The sequence below is a fragment of the Oncorhynchus gorbuscha genome, linkage group LG06 (genome assembly GCF_021184085.1).
Source record: "Oncorhynchus gorbuscha isolate QuinsamMale2020 ecotype Even-year linkage group LG06, OgorEven_v1.0, whole genome shotgun sequence".
In the NCBI taxonomy this organism is placed as follows: domain Eukaryota; kingdom Metazoa; phylum Chordata; class Actinopteri; order Salmoniformes; family Salmonidae; genus Oncorhynchus; species Oncorhynchus gorbuscha.
In genome coordinates, this window is record NC_060178.1 from 4,889,414 (window position 1) to 4,911,580 (window position 22,167).

A 22,167-nucleotide genomic window follows, 5' to 3' on the forward strand; every position below is an offset into this window, starting at 1 on the left:
TACTACTACACTACTAGATATACTACTACTACACTCAACTAGATATACTACTACTACACTCAACTAGATATACTACTACTACTACTCAACTAGATATACTACTACTACTACTACTACTACTACTACTACTAGATATACTACTACACAACTAGATATACTACTACTACACAACTAGATATACTACTACTACACAACTAGATATACTACTACTACACAACTAGATATACTACTACTACTACACAACTAGATACTACTACTACTACACAACTAGATATACTACTACTACTACACAACTAGATATACTACTACTACTACACAACTAGATATACTACTACTACTACACAACTAGATATATACTACTACTACTACACAACTAGATATACTACTACTACACAACTAGATATACTACTACTACTACACAACTAGATATACTACTACTACTACACAACTAGATATACTACTACTACTACACAACTAGATATACTACTACTACTACACAACTAGATATACTACTACTACACAACTAGATATACTACTACTAATACACAACTAGATATACTACTACTAATACACAACTAGATATACTACTACACAACTAGATATACTACTACTACTACTACACAACTAGATATACTCAACCACTACTAATATACTAAAAATAAAGTTTGATGTAGATAGTCTACTACTAATACCATAATATTTAGCTTATTATACTAGACTAATTCCAGCAACTGATTCAGTTGAGACTACTAGATAACTACTACGTTGACAGATATACTACACACACAACTAGGACTACTAGAGAGATATAGCTACTAATGGATGATGGGATATACTACTTTACACAACTAGATAACACTAATACACAACTAGATATACTACTACTAATACACAACTAGATATACTGTTTACTACTATTTACACAACTAGATATACTACTACTAATACACTACTAGATATACTAGGCTGCAACAACAGATATGGTACTACACAACTAGATAACTACTACTACACAACTAGATATACTGGCTACTAATACACAACTAGATCATCTATCTGAAACACATTTAACCTTGAGTGGCAAAGATATACTACTACTAATACACAACAGGGATATACCATCTACTAATACACAACTAGATATACTACTACTAATACACAACTAGATATACTACTACTAACAACAGATACAACATCATCTGATAAACTACTAATACACTACTAGATATACTACTACTACTACACTACTAGATATACTATACTACACAACTAGATATACTACTACTACACAACTAGATATACTACTACTACACAACTAGATATACTACTACTAAACAACTAGATATACTACTACTACACAACTAGATATACTACTACTAATACACAACTAGATATACTACTACTAATACACAACTAGATATACTACTACTAATACACAACTAGATATACTACTACTACTACAAAAGATATTACTAATTTTAGATTACTACACTTTTACACAACTAGATATACTACTACTACTACACAACTAGATATAACTACTGGAAATATCTAGATATACTACTACACAACTAGATATGATACTACTACTACACAACTAGAGTACTAACACCACTAGATATACTACTACACCACTAGATATACTACTACACAACTAGATATACTACTATTCACAACTAGTATTACTATTATTACTACTACTACACACAACTAGTGAGTCTACTTCACAACTAGTATTACTATTATAGCAATTCCAACTTCTCAACCAGGTTAATGGAAAAAAATGAAAGTTTGATGTGAAGTTAAGTCGTTTGCTTTATCCATAATATTTAGCTTATTGTACATTACATTTAAGTCATTTAGCAGAGTCTTATCCAGAGTGATTACAGCATTCCAGCAACTGATTCAGTTGAGACTTTCTGGGTTGACAGTCTCACACAGAGGACAAGATTACAGCATGGATGATGGGATATTTTCATTTAGAAACACTTCAAATTGTGTTGTTTAAAAAAAATAAAAAAAATAAACATATTTTCCTATGGTCTGTAGTGATGTTTGACTTACTGGATCTAAGCAGCAAATTGACCAGGCTGCAACACACCATGGTGGTGAAATAGGCAGTCTCGCTGGCGCTGTTCACAGTCATCTCATCTGAAACACATTTAACCTTGAGTGGCAAAAGGGAACACTTACAGGGAAATCCATCTATTGGGGGAGTTCTAACAACAACAACAACTGTGAGTCATCTGAAAATACAAGAGCCTTCAGAATGTAATCATAGCTGTGACTTATTCCATATTTTGTTGTGTTACAGCCTGAATTCAAAATGTATTAAAATTGATTTCTCATCCATTTACACACAATACCCCATAATGAAAGTGAAAACATGTTGTTTTTTTTTTTGAGTTTTGCAAATTTATTGAAAATAAAATATGGAAATATCTCATTTACATAAGGTATTCCCACCCCTGAGTCAATACATATTAGGATCACATTTGGCGAGTGATTACAGCTGTGAGTCTTTCTGGGTAAGTCTCTAAGAGTGATGATAGCTGTGAGTCTTTCTGGGTGAGTCTCTAAGAGTGATGACAGCTGTGAGTCTTTCTGGATAAGTCTCCAAGAGTGATTACAGCTGTGAGTCTTTCTGGGTGAGTCTCTAAGAGTGATTACAGCTGTGAGTCTTTCTGGGTAAGTCTCTAAGAGTGATTACAGCTGTGAGTCTTTCTGGGTAAGTCTCTAAGAGTGATTACAGCTGTGAGTCTTTCTGGGTAAGTCTCGAAGAGTGATTACAGCTGTGAGTCTTTCTGGGTGAGTCTCTAAGAGTGATTACAGCTGTGAGTCTTTCTGGGTCAGTCTTTCTGGGTGAGTCTCTAAGAGTGATTACAGCTGTGAGTCTTTCTGGGTAAGTCTCTAAGAGTGATTACAGCTGTGAGTCTTTCTGGGTCAGTCTTTCTGGGTCAGTCTCTAAGAGCTTTACACCTGGAGTCAATATTTGCCCATTATTCTTTTTTTAATTCTTCAGAGCTCTGTCAAGTTGGTTTCGATCATTGCTTGCTAGAGAGACATGTTGGGTCTTTTGCCATGAGTTTAAGAGCGATTTTTATACCTAATTGTAACAATATTTGCCCATTTATTATTATTTTTATCTTCAAGCTCTGTACAGTTGGTTGTGCATCATTCTAGACAGACATGTTCAAGTTTTGCCATCGATTTAAAACTGAGCTACAGGACTCAAAACTATTACTAGGCCACTCAGGAACATTCAATGTCATCTTGGTACTCCGGTGTTGATTTGGCCTTGTGTTTTTGGTTCTTGTCATGCTGAAAAGGTGCATTTGTCTCCCCAGTTTGTTGGAAAACAGACAACCAGGTTATCCTCTATGATTTTGTCTGTGCTTAGGTCGATTCCATTTATTTTTTTATCCTGAAAAAACTCTGCATTCCTTGCTGGTGACAAGTATGCCCATAACATGATGCAGCCACCACTATGCTTGAAAATATGAAGAGTGGTACTCAGTGACGCGTTGGATTTGCCCCAAACACAACATTTTGTATTCAGGGCATAAAGTTAATTTCTTTGCCATATTTTCTGCAGTTATAATTTAGTGCCTTATCACAAACAGGATGCATGTTTTGGAATATTTTTTATTCTGTACAGGCTTCCTTCTTTTCACTCTGTCATTTAGGTTAGTATTGTGGAGTAACTACAATGTTGTTGATCCATCCTCAGTTTTCTCCTGTCACAGCCATTAAACTGCGCAGATGTTTATTAGAAGTCATTATTGGCCTCATGATGAATTCCCTGACAGGTTTCCTTCCTCTCCGGCAACTGAGTAAGGAAGGACGCCTGTATCTTTGTAGTGACTGGGTGTATTGATACACCATCCAAAGTGTAATTAATAACTTCACCATGCTCAAAGGGATATTCAATGTCTGCTTTATTTATTTTTATTTTAGCCATCTACCAATAGGTGCCCTTCTTTGCGAGGCATTGGAAAACCTCCCTGGTCTTTGTAGTTGAAATTCACTTCTCGACCTTACCGATAATTGTATGTGTGGGGTACATTGCACACAGAGTGAGTCCAAGCAACTTATTATGTGACTTGTTAAGCAAATGTTTTACTCCTGAACTGATTTAGGCTCCTTACCATAACAAAGGGGTTGAATATTTATTGACTCAAGACATCTCAGCTTTTCATTTTTTATACATTTGTAATAAATAATAATAATAATAATAATAATAATAATATGGGCTATTGTGTGTAGTAGATCAGGTACAATATATCTCAATTTAATCCATTTTAAATTCAGGCTGTAACACGTTCAGAAAGAAAGGGATGTGAAAACTTTCCTAAGGAATTAATAACAGTACAGATGGACATGGAGTAAAACAAACATACAGTCAATAATACAGTATAAACAAGTCTATATACGATGTGAGCAAATGAGGTGAGAGAAGGGAGGTAAAGGCAAAAAAAGGCCATGGTGGCAAAGTAAATACAATATAGCAATTAAACACTGGAATGGTAGTTTTGCAATGGAAGAACGTGCAAAGTAGAAATAAAAATAATGGGGTGCAAAGGAGCAAAATAAATAAATTAATTAAATACAGTTGGGAAAGAGGTAGTTGTTTGGGCTAAATTATAGGTGGGCTATGTACAGGTGCAGTAATCTGTGAGCTGCTCTGACAGTTGGTGCTTAAAGCTAGTGAGGGAGATAAGTGTTTCCAGTTTCAGAGATTTTTGTAGTTCGCTCCAGTCATTGGCAGCAGAGAACTGGAAGGAGAGGCGGCCAAAGAAAGAATTGGTTTTGGGGATGACCAGAGAGATATACCTGCTGGAGCGCGTGCTACAAGGTGGGTGATGCTATGGTGACCAGCGAGCTGAGAGAAGGCGGGGCTTTACCTAGCAGAGACTTGTAGATGACATGGAGCCAGTGGGTTTGGCGACGAGTATGAAGCGAGGGCCAGCCAACGAGAGCGTACAGGTCGCAGTGGTGGGTAGTATATGGGGCTTTGGTGACAAAACGGATGGCACTGTGATAGACTGCATCCAATTTATTGAGTAGGGTATTGGAGGCCATTTTGTAAATGACATCGCCGAAGTCAAAGATCGGTAGGATGGTCAGTTTTACGAGGGTATGTTTGGCAGCATGAGTGAAGGATGATGTGTGCCATAGTCTAGTGTTTACACCAGAAGTTATCTGTAGGAGGATGTGGTGGGCGGGGGGGGGGTCAATGAATGTTGGATGTGTACAGAAAGGAAGAAGGAAGGACGATCACATCTTGGCGAGGCACTGATAAGAGAGAGATGTGGTTTGGTGAGGAAGGGGGCCGAAAGTCGGGTCAGGTCACAGGTCAGGTCACATTAAGAGGAGAAAGAGCAATTCATTAACCGTGTGACTCAATTTCCCGCCTAGCAACAAAAAATATTATTATTATTATATTATTATATTATTATTATATATTATTATTATATTATTATTATATAAAAAGATGTCATGTTTAGAGAGGAGGAGGAGAGTCCACCTCAAACTGGGGTATAAATATATAGTAGCACTGGAGCAACCATGTCTTTTTCAGCTGTTCGATCCTTTGGGAGGAAATTAACTTGGTTCGTGTCCGTCAATATTTTTGCTCTGATATTTCAGAACGTAACAAAGAGGCCTTCGGGCATTTCCGTTTTGAGTGAGTGGTTCCTTTGAAAAAATCAAATGACATCTTTTCTACTGCTCGCATCACGTCCAATGGCATCGCTCCAAATCGCAGAGGTTCGATCCTCGACGGCTGACGTGATCGGTTCCTTCCATCTTGAGAATGGAGAAACGGGTGTCTGTGCAGCAGGTTGGACGGAGCAGGTCGACGACGACGCCAGGACCTTTGTTCTGGTACACAGATTTTTTTAAATGTTTTTTTTTTTTAAAGACGATTTCCACAAAGTGAGCGATAACAAGGGGAAACGCTGCTGGTTTGACAGTCTGCCGCTCGGTACCGCTGTTGTTGCAGTCCAACTTTCTTTACACCGAGGGAGAGAGCATGAATTTGCACGTCCCATATAATGTGGTAACAATGAGTTTAAATCGTGTCGGTGAGAGCGCGTGTCGGTGAGAGCGCGAGGCGGTGAGAGTGCCGGTGAGAGCGCGTGTCGGTGAGAGCGCGTGTCGGTGAGTGTGCGTGTCGGTGAGTGTACGTGTCGGTGGGTGTACGTGTCGGTGAACCTATTGCAGGGCTAGTTATCTATATTCTTACAAGGGCCAGATTTGGGTTATGATACCAGATATGTTGTACATGGGGTTACTCTTCCTAAAACAGCTATAAAAAGTAAAATAAAAATTCAATGTACAAACAGGTATACTCTTATGAAGCACTTTAATTCAAATTAAATGTTGCTAAAAGTTTATTTTAAGTGTTTTAAGATAAGCCTAATTCAATTAAATAACGGAACACATTCTCTCTCTCTCGTTTCTACTTGGCTGGCTACTGTCTCCTACTTGGCTGGCTACTGTCTCTACTTGGCTGGCTACTGGCTCTACTTGGCTGGCTACCCACTCTACTTGGCTGGCTACCCACTCTACTTGGCTGGCTACCCACTCTACTTGGCTGGCTACCCACTCTACTTACATTTACATTACATTTAAGTCATTTAGCAGACGCTCTTATCCAGAGCGACTTACAAATTGGTGCATTCACCTTATGACATCCAGTGGAACAGCCACTTTACAATAGTGCATCTAAATATTTTAAGGCTGGCTACCCACTCTACTTGGCTGGCTACCCACTCTACTTGGCTGGCTACCCACTCTACTTGGCTGGCTACCCAGCCAAGTAGAGAGGGGGGGGGGGTATTTTACCTGTTTCAAAGACGATGTGTTCCACCAGGGGCTTGTCACTCAGCAGCCAGGATGTCTTCACCTCTCTGGGGCAATTACCACTAGACACTTCCACCCCCCAGGACACCGCCTGCTCCCTATAGAGAACATACAGTACATAACATTACCACTAGACACCTCCACCCCCCAGGACACCGCCTGCTCCCTATAGGGAACATACAGTACATTACCACTAGACACCTCCACCCCCCAGGACACGGCCTGCTCCCTATAGAGAACATACAGTACATTACCACTAGACACCTCCACCCCCCAGGACACCGCCTGCTCCCTATAGAGAACATACAGTACATTACTAACCCTAGACACCTCCACCCCCCAGGACACCGCCTGCTCCCTATAGAGAACATACAGTACATTACATTACCACTAGACACCTCCACCCCCCAGGACACCGCCTGCTCCCTATAGAGAACATACAGTACATTACATTACCACTAGACACCTCCACCCCCCAGGACACCGCCTGCTCCCTATAGAGAACATACAGTACATTACTAACCCTAGACATCTCCACCCCCCAGGACACCGCCTGCTCCCTATAGAGAACATACAGTACATAACATTACCACTAGACACTTCCACCCCCCAGGACACCGCCTGCTCCCTATAGAGAACATACAGTACATAACATTACCACTAGACACCTCCACCCCCCAGGACACCGCCTGCTCCCTATAGAGAACATACAGTACATAACATTACCACTAGACACCTCCACCCCCCAGGACACCGCCTGCTCCCTATAGAGAACATACAGTACATAACATTACCACTAGACACCTCCACCCCCCAGGACACCGCCTGCTCCCTATAGAGAACATACAGTACATAACATTACCACTAGACACCTCCACCCCCCAGGACACCGCCTGCTCCCTATAGAGAACATACAGTACATAACATTACCACTAGACCTCCACCCCCAGGACACCGCCTGCTCCCTATAGAGAACATACAGTACATAACATTACCACTAGACACCTCCACCGCCTGCCCCAGAACATACAGACACCTAGACACCTCCACCCCCCAGGACACCGCCTGCTCCCTATAGAGAACATACAGTACATTAACATTACCACTAGACACCTCCACCCCCCAGGACAACACCTGCTCCCTATAGGGAACCTACAGTACATTACAAGCCACTGCCTTGGCAGGAACTAATGGGGATCCATAATAAACCCCAGGAAGAGTAGCTGCTGCCTTGGCAGGAACTAATGGGGATCCATAATAAACCCCAGGAAGAGTAGCTGCTGCCTTGGCAGGAACTAATGGGGATCCATAATAAACCCCAGGAAGAGTAGCTGCTGCCTTGACAGGAACTAATGGGGATCCATAATAAACCCCAGGAAGAGTAGCTGCTGTCTTGACAGGAACTAATGGGGATCCACAATAAACCCCAGGAAGAGTAGCTGCTGTCTTGACAGGAACCAATGACTGTACAGGCACCACAGGGTTGACCAATGACTGTAATTTCCTTCTTTAAACGTACTTCTGGTAGAAGTGGCTGATCAGGGCAGGTTTGATCTGCAGTTTGAACTCGTGGTCCTCGTCATAGGGACATGTCTTGTAGTACTGCAAACACAACCTAGGAAGAACATGGGGGAGACGACAACTTTACCATATTCATATCAGTAGACAGCTGATCAACATCTATACAACGTTACAGAGAGACATTCAAACATGTTGAAAAGAGGTTTGTGTTCTTTTACACACCAAATGTAAGAAAAATGGACACAGGGAGGCATTACACTGTCTTAAATATACATCTAAAAAAAATACATTTTCCATAGCGACTTATCCAGAGAAATTAGGGTTAAGTGCCTTGCTCAAGGACACATAAGCATTTTCTCCTCGTAGGCTCAGGGGATTCGAACCAGCGATCCATTGGGATTATTGGCCCAACGCTCTTAACCTCAAGGCTACCTGCCCGACACAGGCCAGCAGGTCTTACTGTGTGAGGAGGAAGAGTCTGCCTTACTGTGTGAGGAGGAAGAGTGTCTTACTGTGTGAGGAGGAAGAGTCTGTCTTACTGTGTGAGGAGGAAGAGTGTCTTACTGTGTGAGGAGGAAGAGTGTCTTACTGTGTGAGGAGGAAGAGTGTCTTACTGTGTGAGGAGGAAGAGTCTGTCGTACTGTGTGAGGAGGAAGAGTCTGTCTTACTGTGTGAGGAGGAAGAGTCTGTCTTACTGTGTGAGGAGGAAGAGTCTGTCTTACTGTGTGAGGAGGAAGAGTCTGTCGTACACCAGGTCTTACTGTGTGATGAGGAAGAGTCTGTCTTACTGTGTGAGGAGGAAGAGTCTGTCTTACTGTGTGATGAGGAAGAGTCTGTCTTACTGTGTGAGGAGGAAGAGTCTGTCGTACACCAGGTCTTACTGTGTGATGAGGAAGAGTCTGTCTTACTGTGTGAGGAGGAAGAGTCTGTCGTATGGCAGGCACAGGAAGGTGCTGCAGGTCACCATGATCTCCAGCAGGTGGTGTAGTTTCCTCAGTCTGATCACCTGCTCCTGCAGGTCCTCCACTGTACTCAGGTAGTAACTCTTTGGACAACACGGTTACAGGACAACACAGTTACACAGTTATAGGACAACAGTTACACAGTTATAGAACAACACAGTTATAGGACAACACAGTTACACACTTATAGAACAACACAGTTATAGGACAACACAGTTATAGGACAACACAGTTATAGAACAACACAGTTACACAGTTATAGGACAACACAGTTACACAGTTATAGAACAACACAGTTAAAGTTATAGGACAACACAGTTAAAGTTATAGGACAACACAGTTATAGAACAACACAGTTACAAAGTTATAGAACAACACAGTTATAGGACAACACAGTTATAGAACAACACAGTTACAGTTATAGAACAACACAGTTACACAGTTATAGGACAACACAGTTACACAGTTATAGGACAACACAGTTACAAAGTTATAGAACAACACAGGTACAAAGTTATAGAACAACACAGTTAAAGTTATAGGACAACACAGTTATAGAACAACCCAGTTACAAAGTTATAGAACAACACAGTTATAGGACAACACAGTTATAGGACAACACAGTTACACAGTTATAGAACAACACAGTTACACAGTTATAGGACAACACAGTTATAGAACAACACAGTTATAGGACAACACAGTTATAGGACAACACAGTTACACAGTTATAGGACAACACAGTTATAGAACAACACAGTTACACAGTTATAGGACAACACAGTTACACACTTATAGAACAACACAGTTATAGGACAACACAGTTATAGGACAACACAGTTATAGAACAACACAGTTACACAGTTATAGGACAACACAGTTATAGGACAACACAGTTATAGGACAACACAGCTATAGGGCAACACAGTTATAGGACAACACAGTTACAGGACAACACAGTTACAGGACAACACAGTTACAGGACAACACAGTTACAGGACAACACAGTTATAGGACAACACAGTTATAGGACAACACAGTTATAGGACAACACAGTTACACAGTTATAGGACAACACAGTTACACAGTTATAGGACAACACAGTTACACAGTTATTGGACAACACAGTTACACATTTATAGAACAACACAGTTATAGGACAACACAATTACACAGTTATAGAACAACACAGTTATAGGACAACACAGTTATAGGACAACACAGTTATAGAACAACACAGTTACACAGTTATAGGACAACACAGTTACACAGTTATAGAACAACACAGTTATAAAGTTATAGAACAACACAGTTACAAAGTTCTAGAACAACACAGTTATAGGACAACACAGTTACACAGTTCTAGAACAACACAGTTCTAGAACAACACAGTTCTAGAACAACACAGTTACAAAGTTATAGAACAACACAGTCACAAAGTTATAGAACAACACAGTCACAAAGTTATAGAACAACACAGTCACAAAGTTATAGAACAACACAGTCACAAAGTTATATAACAACACAGTTACACAGTTATAGGACAACACAGTTACACAGTTATAGGACAACACAGTTATAGGACAACACAGTTATAGGACAACACAGTTATAGGACAACACAGTTATAGGACAACACAGTTACAGGACAACACAGTTATAGGACAACACAGTTATAGGACAACACAGTTACAGGACAACACAGTTATAGGACAACACAGTTATAGGACAACACAGTTATAGGACAACACAGTTATAGGACAACACAGTTATAGGACAACACAGTTATAGGACAACACAGTTACACAGTTATAGGACAACACAGTTACACAGTTATAGGACAACACAGTTACACAGTTATTGGACAACACAGTTACACATTTATAGAACAACACAGTTATAGGACAACACAATTACACAGTTATAGAACAACACAGTTATAGGACAACACAGTTATAGGACAACACAGTTATAGAACAACACAGTTACACAGTTATAGGACAACACAGTTACACAGTTATAGAACAACACAGTTATAAAGTTATAGAACAACACAGTTACAAAGTTATAGAACACAGTTATAGGACAACACAGTTACACAGTTCTAGAACAACACAGTTCTAGAACAACACAGTTCTAGAACAACACAGTTCTAGAACAACACAGTTCTAGAACAACACAGTTACAAAGTTATAGAACAACACAGTTACAAAGTTATAGAACAACACAGTCACAAAGTTATAGAACAACACAGTCACAAAGTTATATAACAACACAGTCACAAAGTTATAGAACAACACAGTTACACAGTTATAGGACAACACAGTTATAGAACAACACAGTTATAAAGTTATAGAACAACACAGTCACAAAGTTATATAACAACACAGTCACAAAGTTATAGAACAACACAGTTACACAGTTATAGGACAACACAGTTATAGAACAACACAGTTATAAAGTTATAGAACAACACAGTAACAAAGTTATAGAACAACACAGTCACAAAGTTATAGAACAACACAGTTACACAGTTATAGAACAACACAGTTACAAAGTTATAGAACAACACAGTTACAGAACAACACAGTTATAGAACAACACAGTTACAGGACAACACAGTTATAGGACAACACAGTTATAGAACAACACAGTTATAGAACAACACAGTTACAAAGTTATAGAACAACACAGTTACAGAACAACACAGTTATAGAACAACACAGTTACAGGACAACACAGTTATAGAACAACACAGTTATAGAACAACACAGTTACAGAACAACACAGTTACAGAACAACACAGTTATAGGACAACACAGTTATAGAACAACACAGTTACAAAGTTATAGAACAACACAGTTACACAGTTATAGAACAACACAGTTACACAGTTATAGAACAACACAGTTACACAGTTATAGAACAACACAGTTACAAAGTTATAGGACAACACAGTTACAGAACAACACAGTTACAGGACAACACAGTTCTAGAACAACACAGTTCTAGAACAACACAGTTATAGAACAACACAGTTATAGAACAACACAGTTACACAGATATAGAAGAACACAGTTAAAGTTATAGAACAACACAGTTATAGAACAACACAGTTACAAAGTTATAGAACAACACAGTTATAGAACAACACAGTTATAGAACACAGTTACACAGTTATAGAACAACACAGTTACACAGTTATAGAACAACACAGTTACAAAGTTATAGAACAACACAGTTATAGGACAACACAGTTATAGAACAACACAGTTATAGAACAACACAGTTACAAAGTTATAGGTTATAATGTTGATATCATGGATGGTCAGTCCTGTATAGCCTCATAACATGGTTATAACTATAATGTTGATGGATGGTCAGTCCTCTATAGCCTCATAACATGGTTATAACTATAATGTTGATATCATGGATGGTCAGTCCTGTATAGCCTCATAACATGGTTATAACTATAATGGATGGTCAGTCCTGTATAGTCTCATAACATGGTTATAACTATAATGTTGATGGATGGTCAGTCCTCTATAGCCTCATAACATGGTTATAACTATAATGTTGATGGATGGTCAGTCCTCTATAGCCTCATAACATGGTTATAACTATAATGTTGATATCATGGATGGTCAGTCCTCTATAGCCTCATAACATAGCTCTGTCTAGGAATTTGAAAGTGGTTACATTTCTCCAGGCCCATCCCCTCAAGCTTTTCACCAAAAAAGGGTTGTTATTGTTTCAATAAGGATTCTCGCTTTAATTTATTTTTTTTTTTTAAATGTTAGAGATGATTTTCTGAATCATAGTAGTATAAACCTCGGACTCACCAGGTGGTTTAGCGTGGTCAGATCTTGACCTGAGGAGAAGAAAACATTAACTGTTAAATCAACTTAAAATGCTGTTAAGATAAGAATTAGATTAGTATTTTGTCTGGAACCACGGCACAGGGATCCCAACACCGTATTAGGTCCTGACGGTGAGTACCGGTATCATTCTCCTAACCCTAACCCCTAACACTAACCCCTAAACCTAACCCTAACCCTAAACCTAACCCTAAACCCTAAACCTAACCCTAACCGTATTAGGTCCTGTCGGTGAGTACCGGTATCATTCTCCTAACCCTAACCCTAACCCCTAAACCTAACCCTAACCCTAAACCCTAAACCTAACCCTAACCCCTAAACCTAACCCTAACCCTTAAACCTAAACCTAACCCTAACCCCTAAACCTAACCCTAACCCTAACCCCTAAACCTAACCCTAACCCTAGAGTACCGGTATCATTCTCCTAACCCTAACCCTAACCGTATTAGGTCCTGTCGGTGAGTACCGGTATCATTCTCCTAACCCTAACCCCTAACCCTAACAGGTCCTGTCGGTGAGTACCGGTATCATTCTCTGCGGCGTCATGGAGAATAGCATGCCGTTTCACTTTTAACTGAACAACCACATCCTATTAGGTATTCGGGATTCGAACCGACAGACCTTTGGATCACAGAGCATTGTGTGTGTGTTACCTATGAGGTAGTTGATGTAGTCCTTCCTCATCTTGTCTAGGCCCATCTCCAGCAGCATGTGGACAGGTGTCAGGCCTGTCAAAGAGACATGATCCATCTGATGGTGGTAAGACTGAATGATCAGCTTACTGAGGGAGCTACTGCTGTCTCTGTGAATCTGCAACAATCAGGAGAGACACGCAGCAGTTAGAGAGAGAGAGAGAGAGAGAGAGAGAGAGAGAGAGAGAGAGAGAGAGAGAGAGAGAGAGAGAGATGATCAATATGATGGTGGTAAGACTGAAGGATCAGCTTACTGAGGGAGCTACTGCTGTCTCTGTGAATCTACAACAATCAGGAGAGACACGCAGCAGTTAGAGAGAGAGACAGTTGATCAATATGATGGGGGTAAGACTGAAGGATCAGCTTACTGAGGGAGCTACTGCTGTCTCTGTGAATCTACAACAATGAGAGACACGCAGCAGTTAAGACTGAAGAGTTGATCATGGTTAAGACTGAAGGATCAGCTTACTGAGGGAGCTACTGCTGTCTCTGTGAATCTACAACAATCAGGAGAGACACGCAGTAGTTAGAGAGAGAGAGAGTTGATCAATATTTGTTCCCGTAGCTGTCTATTTACCACAACAAACCGATGCTGGGGCACTAATTCCACACTCAACGAACTGTATCGCGCAAACAGGACAACGCTCGTCCCGAGGCGGCTCGCCTAGTGGCCGGGGACTTTAACGAAACCGGAATCCGTTTGACATAATTTCTGTGGATTTAGAGGCGAAAAAAAAAAAAAAAAACTCTAGATCACCTTAACTCCAAACACAGAATTGCATATAAAACTCTCTCCGCCCTCTATTTGGCAAATCTAACCATGACGTTATCCTCCGGATTCCTACTTACAAGCAAAAACTCAAACAGGAAGTACCAGTGACGGACGCACAATGCGGAAGTTGTCCGATGAAACGGATGCTAAGCTGCAGGACTGTTTTGCTAGCACAGACTGGAATATGTTCTGGGATTCATCCCATGGCATCGAGGAGTTTACCACCTCAGTCACTGGCCTAATCAATAATAAATAAAGGGCATCGACGACACCGTCCCCACGGTGACCGTAAGTAAATAACCCAACCAGAAGCCATGGATTACAGGGAACATCCGCACTGAGCTAAAGGCTAGAGCTGCCGCTTTCAAGAAGCGGGACACTAATCCAGACTAACAAGAAACCCGTCAGACTAACATCAAATCCTACTACACTCTGACGCTCTTCGGATGTGGCAAACTATCGCGGATTACAAAGAGAAACCATGCATGAGAGCACCAGTCGTTCAGGACGACTGTGTGATCACGCTCTCTGTAGCCGATGTGAGTAAGTAAGACCAATATATACATTCACAAGGCCAGACGGATTACCATCATGCGCTGACCAGATGGCAAGTGTCCTCACTGATATTTTCAACTTCTCCCTGCTGACACAATCTGTAATAGCTTCAAGCAGACCACCATAGTTCCTGTGCCTAAGAACGCCAAGGTGACGTGTCTACATGATTATCGCCCTGTACCAATCACATCTGTAGCCATGACGTGCTTTTGAAAGGGCTGATCGTTGCTCACATCAACACCATCATCCCAGACACACTGGACCCACTCCAATACGCATACCGCCCCAACAGAACCACAGATGACGCAATCTCTATTGAACTCCATTACTGCCCTTTCCCACCTGGACAGGAGGAACATCAATGTTAAAAACTTGTTAATTGATTACAGCTCAGCGTTCAACAACATATTACCCTTCAAGCTCATCACTAAGCTCAGGACCTCCTGACGGGCCACACCCAGGTGGAGAGGGTAGGCAACAACATATCCACCATGCTGACCCCCAACACAAAGGCCCCTCGGGGCTGCATGCCTAGTCCTCTCCTGTACAGTCATTGGTCAGGGGCCTAGTCCTCTCCTGTACAGTCATTGGTCAGGGGCCTAGTCCTCTCCTGTACAGTCATTGGTCAGGGGCCTAGTCCTCTCCTGTACAGTCATTGGTCAGGGGCCTAGTCCCCTCCTGTACAGTCATTGGTCCGGGGCCTAATCCTCTCCTGTACAGTCATTGGTCAACCCTGTGGTGCCTGTACAGTCATTGGTCAGGGGCCTAGTCCCCTCCTGTACAGTCATTGGTCAGGGGCCTAGTCCCCTCATGTACAGTCATTGGTCAGGGGCCTAGGGCAGTCATTGGTCCGGGGCCTAGTCCTCTCCTGTACAGTCATTGGTCAGGGGCCTAGTCCTCTCCTGTACAGTCTCAGGGGTAGTCCCCTCCTGTACAGTCATTGGTCCGGGGCCTAGTCCCCTCCTGTACAGTCATTGGTCAGGGGCCTAGTCCTCTCCTGTACAGTCATTGGTCAGGGGCCTAGTCCCTCCTGTACAGTCATTGGTCAGGGGCCTAGTCCTCTCCTGTACAGTCATTGGTCAGGGGCCTAGTCCCCTCCTGTACAGTCATTGGTCCGGGGCCTAATCCTCTCCTGTACAGTCATTGGTCAACCCTGTGGTGCCTGTACAGTCATTGGTCAGGGGCCTAGTCCCCTCCTGTACAGTCATTGGTCAGGGGCCTAGTCCCCTCATGTACAGTCATTGGTCAGGGGCCTAGTCCCCTCCTGTACAGTCATTGGTCCGGGGCCTAGTCCTCTCCTGTACAGTCATTGGTCAGGGGCCTAGGGTACAGTCATTGGTCGGGGCCTAGTCCCCTCCTGTACAGTCATTGGTCCGGGGCCTAGTCCCCTCCTGTACAGTCAGTCATTGGTGCCTGTACAGTCATTGGGGGCCTAGTCCCCTCCTGTACAGTCATTGGTCAGGGGCCTAGTCCCCTCCTGTACAGTCATTGGTCAGGGGCCTAGTCCCCTCCTGTACAGTCAGTCATTGGTCATTGGGGCCTAGTCCCCTCCTGTACAGTCATTGGTCAGGGGCCTAGTCCCCTCCTGTACAGTCATTGGTCAGGGGGTCCCCTCCTGTACAGTCATTGGTCCCCTCCTGTACAGTCATTGGTCAGGGGCCTAGTCCTCTCCTGTACAGTCATTGGTCAGGGGTCATTGGTCAGGGTCCTAGTCTCCTGTACAGTCATTGGTCAGTCCTCTCCTGTACAGTCATTGGTCCTAGTCCCCTCCTGTACAGTCATTGGTCAGGGGCCTAGTCCCTCCTGTACAGTCATTGGTCAGGGGGCCAGTCAGTCATTGGTCAGGGGCCTAGTCCCCTCCTGTACAGTCATTGGTCAGGGGCCTAGTCCCCTCCTGTACAGTCATTGGTCAGGGGCCTAGTCCCCTCCTGTACAGTCATTGGTCAGGGGGCCAGTCAGTCCTCTCCTGTACAGTCATTGGTCAGGGAGGGGCCTAGTCCCCTCCTGTACAGTCATTGGTCAGGGGCCTAGTCCCCTCCTGTACAGTCATTGGTCATTGGTCAGGGGGTCCCCTCCTACAGTCATTGGTCAGGGGCCTAGTCCCCTCCTGTACAGTCCCCTCCTGTACAGTCATTGGTCAGGGACCTAGTCCCCTCCTGTACAGTCATTGGTCAGGGACCTAGTCCCCTCCTGTACAGTCATTGGTCAGGGACCTAGTCCCCTCCTCCCTGTTCACCAACGACTGTGTGGCCGGGCACGACTCAACACCATCATTAAGTTCGGAGACAACAAGACGATGAGACAGCCTATAGGGAGGAGGTCAGAGACCTGGCAGTGTGGTGCCAGGTCAACAACCTCAACCTCTCCATCAACGTCAGCAAGACAAAGGAGCTGATCGTGGACTAAAGGAAACGCCCCCATTCATATCGACGGGGCTGTTGTGGAGCGGGTCGAGAGCTTTGATGATCAGATTCAGATCAGTCTCTGATGTCTTGTATTGATCCGAGGACACACCACTATACTTACCCATGGTTTAATGTCACCATACTGCAAAGCTTTGATGACCATTTTCAGACAGTCTCCGACATCTTGATAGGAAGTCACACCTGTGATGGAAAAGTAGTGATGAAATAAATAAAAAAAACAGCTCAAATGTTCCACATCCAAGTTGATAAAGGAAGTTGAATTTATTACCATTTTCAAAATGTAAATAAGTAACTGAACAGCGTTTTATTGTTCATAGAACATGTGGAAAAAGTGAAACATTTTCCAAAGTGAAAAGGCTGTTCTCTACTATAACTAAAATGTACTAAAAACTCCACTCACTGTTCCTCATGCGAACCCAGAGCTGTTCTATGAAGTCCAGATCTCCTCTCTCCATCAGAGAGTTGAATATCTCTGTCTCTGATGTTCCCATCTCTGTCTTCACCTTCACTGCCTGGGGGGGGGACCACGACCAATCAGATAAAGCATTATGATGACATGTAATTTCAATTGTTCAACTTGTTCAGTTTTAAATTATACAATAGTCACACCCCTTTGATGGGTAGATGGAGAGATGGGGTAGATGGATGGAGAGATGGATGGAGAGATGGGGTAGATGGATGGAGAGATGGATGGAGAGATGGGGTAGATGGAGAGATGGATGGAGAGATGGGGTAGATGGAGAGATGGGGTAGATGGAGAGATGAATGGATGGAGAGATGGGGTAGATGGAGAGATGGGGTAGATGGAGAGATGGGGTAGTGGGAGAGATGGAGAGATGATTGGATGGAGAGATGGGGTAGATGGAGAGATGGGGTAGATGGAGAGATGATAGATGGAGAGATGGGGTAGATGGAGAGATGGGGTAGATGGAGAGATAGATGGAGAGATGGGGTAGATGGAGAGATGGAGAAATGGGGTAGATGGAGAGATGGGGTAGATGGGAGATGGGGTAGGTGGAGAGATGGGGATGGAGAGATGGGGTAGATGGAGAGATGGGGTAGATGGGATGGGGTAGATTGAGAGATGGGGTAGGTGGAGAGATGGAGAGATGGATGGAGAGATGGGGTAGATGGAGAGATGATTGTAGATGGAGAGATGGGTAGATGGAGAGATGGGGTAGTGGAGAGATGGGGTAGATGGAGAGATGGGGTAGATGGAGAGATGGGGTAGATGGAGAGATGGGGTAGATGGAGAGATGGGGTAGATGGAGAGATGGATGGAGAGATGGGGTAGATGGAGAGATGGATGGAGAGATGGGGTAGATGGAGAGATGGGGTAGATGGAGAGATGGGGTAGATGGAGAGATGGGGGTAGGTGGAGATGGGGTAGATGGAGAGATGGGGTAGATGGAGAGATGGGGATAGATGGAGAGATGGGGGTGGAGAGATGGAGAGATGGGGTAGGTGGAGAGATGGGGGGTGGATAGATGGGGGATGGAGAGATGGGGTAGATGGAGAGAGGATGGAGAGATGGGGGATAGGTGGAGAGATGGGGTAGGTGGAGAGATGGATGGAGAGATGGGGGATGGAGAGATGGGGATGGAGAGATGGGTTAGATGGAGATGGGGTAGATGGAGAGATGGGGGTGGAGAGATGGATGGAGATGGGGATGGAGAGATGGATGGAGAGATGGGGTAGATGGAGAGATGGGGTAGATGAGATGGGTTAGATGGAGAGGGGTAGATGGAGAGATGGGGTAGGTGGAGAGATGGGGAGTGGAGAGAGATGAGAGATGGGGTAGGATGGGGTAGGTGGAGAGAGATGGAGAGATGGGGTAGATGGAGAGATGGGGTAGATGGAGAGATGGATGGAGAGATGGGGTAGGTGGAGAGAGATGGAGAGATGTAGGTGGAGAGATGGATAGATGGATGGAGAGATGGGGTAGATGGAGAGATGGGGATGGAGAGATGGGGTAGATGGAGAGATGGGGTAGGTGGAGAGATGGGGATGGAGAGATGGGGTAGGTGGGAGAGATGGATGGAGAGATGGGGTAGGTGGAGAGATGGGGTAGATGGAGAGATGGGGTAGATGGAGAGATGGATAGATGGGGTAGATGGAGAGATGGGGGGTAGATGGAGAGATGGGGGATGGAGAGATGGGGTAGATGGATGGGAGATGGGATGGTGGTGGATGGAGAGATGGATGGAGAGATGGGGGGTGGAGATGGAGAGATGGGGTAGATGGAGAGATGGGGTAGGTGGAGAGAGATGGAGAGATGGGTTAGATGGAGGTGGAGATGGGGTAGGTGGAGAGATGGGGATGGAGAGATGGGGGTGGAGAGATGGGGGTGGAGAGATGGGGTAGGTGGAGAGATGGGGTAGGTGGAGAGATGGGGTAGGTGGTGGAGAGATGGGGTAGGTGGAGAGATGGATGGAGAGATGGGGTAGGTGGAGAGATGGGGGTGGAGAGATGGGGTAGATGGAGAGATGGGGTAGGTGGAGAGATGGATGGGAGATGGGGATGGAGGATGGGGTAGGTGGAGAGATGGGGTAGATGGAGAGATGGGGTAGATGGAGAGATGGGGTAGGTGGAGAGATGGGGTAGATGGAGAGATGGGGTAGGTGGAGAGATGGATGGAGAGATGGGGTAGATGGAGAGATGGGGTAGATGGAGAGATGGGGGGAGGATGGAGAGATGGGGTAGGTGGAGAGATGGGGTAGGTGGAGAGATGGGGTGGAGAGAGGTGGAGAGATGGGGTAGATGGAGAGATGGGGTAGGTGGAGAGATGGGGTAGGTGGAGAGATGGGGTAGGTGGAGAGATGGGGGATGGAGAGATGGGGTAGGTGGAGAGATGGGGATGGAGAGATGGGGTAGGTGGAGAGATGGGGTAGATGGAGAGATGGGGTAGATGGAGAGATGGGGTAGATGGAGAGATGGGGTAGATGGAGAGATGGATGGAGAGATGGGGTAGATGGAGAGATGGGGTAGGTGGAGAGATGGATGGAGAGATGGGGGAGAGATGGGGTAGATGGAGAGATGGGGGGTGGAGAAATGGATGGAGAGATGGGGTAGATGGAGAGATGGGGTAGGTGGAGAGATGGGGTAGGTGGAGAGATGGGGTAGGTGGAGAGATGTAGGTGGAGAGATGGGGTAGGTGGAGAGATGGGGTAGGTGGAGAGATGGGGTAGGTGGAGAGATGGGGTAGGTGGAGAGATGGGGTAGATGGAGAGATGGGGTGGAGAGAGATGGAGAGATGGGGTAGGTGGAGAGATGGGGTAGGTGGAGAGATGGGGTAGATGGAGAGATGGGGTAGATGGAGAGATGGGGTAGGTGGAGAGAGATGGAGAGATGGGGTAGATGGAGAGATGGGGTAGATGGAGAGATGGGGTAGGTGGAGAGATGGATGGAGAGATGGGGTAGATGGAGAGATGGGGTAGATGGAGAGATGGGGTAGGTGGAGAGATGGATGGAGAGATGGGGTAGATGGAGAGATGGGGTAGATGGAGAGATGGGGTAGATGGAGAGATGGGGTAGATGGAGAGATGGATGGAGAGATGGGGTAGATGGAGAGATGGGGTAGGTGGAGAGATGGATGGAGAGATGGGGTAGATGGAGAGATGGGGTAGATGGAGAGATGGGGGTAGATGGAGGTGGAGAGATGGGGTAGATGGAGAGATGGGGTAGATGGAGAGATGGGGTAGGTGGAGAGATGGGGTAGATGGAGAGATGGGGTAGATGGAGAGATGGAGAGATGGGGTAGGTGGAGAGATGGAGAGATGGGGTAGGTGGAGAGATGGGGTAGGTGGAGAGATGGGGTAGGTGGAGAGATGGGGTAGGTGGAGAGATGGGGAGGTGGAGAGATGGGGTAGATGGAGAGATGGGGTAGGTGGAGAGATGGGAGATAGATGGATGGAGATGGGGTAGATGGAGAGATGGGGTAGGTGGAGAGATGGGGTAGATGGAGAGATGGGGTATGGATGGAGAGATGGGGTAGATGGAGAGATGGGGTAGATGGAGATGGGGAGGTGGAGAGATGGGGTAGATGGGGGTGGAGAGATAGATGGAGAGATGGGGTAGGTGGAGAGATGGATGGAGAGATGGGGTAGGATGGAGAGATGGGGTAGATGGAGAGATGGATGGAGAGATGGGGTAGGTGGAGAGATGGGGATGGAGAGATGGGGTAGATGGAGAGATGGGGGTGGAGAGATGGATGGAGAGATGGGGTAGATGGAGGATAGGTGGAGAGATGGGGTAGGTGGAGAGATGGGGTAGGTGGAGAGATGGGGTAGGTGGAGAGATGGGGTAGGTGGAGAGATGGGGTAGGTGGAGAGATGGGGTAGAGATGGATGGAGAGATGGGGAGAGGTGGAGAGATGGGGAGGTGGAGAGATGGGGTAGGTGGAGAGATGGGGTAGGTGGAGAGATGGGGTAGATGGAGAGATGGGGAGATGGAGAGATGGGGTAGATGGAGAGATGGGGTAGATGGAGAGATGGGG

General features: G+C 44.5%; 1 protein-coding gene across 1 annotated transcript in view; it reads right to left on the reverse strand.

The window, feature by feature from the left end:
• Window positions 1-1,905: 1,905 nt before the first annotated feature.
• Window positions 1,906-22,167, reverse strand: part of LOC124037370 (protein zwilch homolog) — a 34,943-nt gene continuing 14,681 nt past the window's right edge. Inside the window, exons 9-17 of the mRNA XM_046352073.1 lie at window positions 18,073-18,184; window positions 17,773-17,852; window positions 13,881-14,037; window positions 13,192-13,220; window positions 9,297-9,433; window positions 8,387-8,482; window positions 6,850-6,965; window positions 2,065-2,151; window positions 1,906-1,919 (exon numbers count right to left, since the gene is read on the reverse strand). Of these exons, the coding sequence (XP_046208029.1) occupies window positions 1,906-1,919; window positions 2,065-2,151; window positions 6,850-6,965; window positions 8,387-8,482; window positions 9,297-9,433; window positions 13,192-13,220; window positions 13,881-14,037; window positions 17,773-17,852; window positions 18,073-18,184 (828 nt within the window). The remainder of the gene's footprint in view (window positions 1,920-2,064; window positions 2,152-6,849; window positions 6,966-8,386; window positions 8,483-9,296; window positions 9,434-13,191; window positions 13,221-13,880; window positions 14,038-17,772; window positions 17,853-18,072; window positions 18,185-22,167) is intronic.